Genomic DNA, 1,861 nt, shown 5'->3' with positions numbered 1-1,861 from the left:
CCGCAAGGTGGAGCTCACCCTGGACGACGTCCACGACGTGTAGGCGCTCTTCCACAGCGATGCTAATTTCGTCTTCCCCAGCGATACCAATTTCGGTTCCGGCGAGGCTACGACTTGTTGTGGTTGGAGTCAAAGTAGGCGGAACGACTGCGTTTTAGGCGAGTTTCCTTAGCCGAGTTTTCCTTATAATTTTGTGAAAGACGGTTTGAGTAATAATCTCCTAAATAGTCCTTAATCCCTCAAACTAAGCCTGCGCATTGCTGTGAGAACCGCTTATAATATATTTCGATAAGATTTTATTGTGTGGAATGTAAATATTTAGATTAATAACATGTGAATCAAAATGAAAAATACATAAAGCTTATTATATTTGATTATGTATATAGTTGTAAAATATTTGTTGGAATATAAGTAGAATAATAGAATGAAAAATATTTTCTCATGTATAGTTGCACGTGGTGGTGAATCTTTTTCAATGCACAGTTGCATGTGGTGGTGAATCTTTTTCAGTGCACCGTTGCATGTTGCATGTTGAGATGGGTCTTATCTCATCCATAATTATATGAAGATGTGACATACTTGAATGTCGAGATAAATAAGTTAGTGGGGCTGACTCTTTTAAGTATATAGGATATGTTTTATGAAAATATATGGTTTAGGAGACTGCTAAAGATGCTCTAAGTATATAGAATGATGCTCATGGTATGATTTCTTCCTAATGGGGGGCATGAAGTGTATAAGTATATGGAATGCTACTCGTAAGTATATAGGATGATGCTCACAGTATAGATCTCTTTTGCTGTCTCATCCAAGGGGGGCAAGAAGTGTACAAGTATATGGAATGATACTCATAAGCATACAGAATGACACTCATAGTACATATCAGTTACATGCGTGATTTAAATCACAGATCGGACACTCATAGTACAGATCAGTTAACCGCGCACACAATTCATACAAAAAAAAGACATATTTTGAAGAAGACACTGCGAACGACAAACTGACCCACAACAATCTAACACAGATTCATCGCCTAGAACAACACACTTGATACAATCATACCACCTTTTCCTAAGATGGAGCGGATGAAGAGCATCCAAAGACAAAGAGTACCACAGCTACCGCCGACCCAAACAAAACAAACCACACATAGTCACGTCAACACGACCAGCACATCGCGAGAAAGCAGAGAAAACATACAAAAATGAAGCAAGCAGCGAAACTTAGGCACGCTTGCACTTGAGGTTCCTCATGCAGGAGAGGTGCATCTCGGCGATCTTGACGACCTTGGCAATGCCACCACGGCTCGGGCAGCTCCGTCCGGGCACGCACCGGATCTCGGCCTCCCGCTCCACCTGGCAGAAGCACCTGGGGTTCTCCACCATGGCGCAGCACCTCTCGCCGAACCCGCGGCGAAGGCAGTTGATGAAGTAGCTGCCCTGCGTCGCGCAGCTCTCGGGCGGCGGGTACGCCGTGGCCGGCGTCGCCGCGAGCGCGGCGCACACGGCGACAAGAGCGAGCGCGGCGGCGAGCTTCACGGACGCCATTGGTGTCTCTGTGGACTGGGATCGATCTGAATGGAGTCACAGGCCGAGGGAATGATGGATTCGCTCGGCATGTGATGGCTTTCGGTGTGTCTTCTACAAAGCGCTTGGCGGTAGCGGCAGCAGGCACGTGCAGGTGCAGCGGACCCGCTCCGACCGCTGTCGCCTCATTTCCTTATTTGTTTATTGCTCGAAAGATAATCCAGCACTGTAGCAAATTGCTTTCATCAGACTACACCACGTGAAGTAGCAGTCCATGACCCACGAAGTGGGCTATAATTAGGAGGGACATTCTTAACCCTTTGATTATCACCCTC

General features: G+C 46.2%; 1 protein-coding gene across 1 annotated transcript; it reads right to left on the bottom strand.

Annotated features, from left to right (window-relative positions):
- Positions 1-825: 825 nt before the first annotated feature.
- On the bottom strand, positions 826-1,625 carry LOC125529981. Its single transcript, XM_048694398.1, has one exon. It carries the CDS (start codon positions 1,545-1,547, stop codon positions 1,224-1,226), a length of 324 nt encoding a protein of 107 aa, XP_048550355.1. The 5' UTR covers positions 1,548-1,625; the 3' UTR covers positions 826-1,223.
- Between the last annotated feature and the right edge of the window lie 236 nt (positions 1,626-1,861).

This window comes from Triticum urartu, unplaced genomic scaffold (assembly GCF_003073215.2).
Source record: "Triticum urartu cultivar G1812 unplaced genomic scaffold, Tu2.1 TuUngrouped_contig_5990, whole genome shotgun sequence".
Taxonomy (NCBI): Eukaryota; Viridiplantae; Streptophyta; class Magnoliopsida; order Poales; family Poaceae; genus Triticum; species Triticum urartu.
The sequence above is the reverse complement of the archived record's forward strand: the minus strand, read 5'-3'. Positions and strand labels throughout refer to the sequence as shown.

Excerpts from the sequence above, each read along its gene's own strand:
- LOC125529981 (XM_048694398.1), bottom strand. The coding sequence starts at position 1,547 with ATGGCGTCCGTGAAGCTCGCCGCCGCGCTCGCTCTTGTCGCCGTGTGC.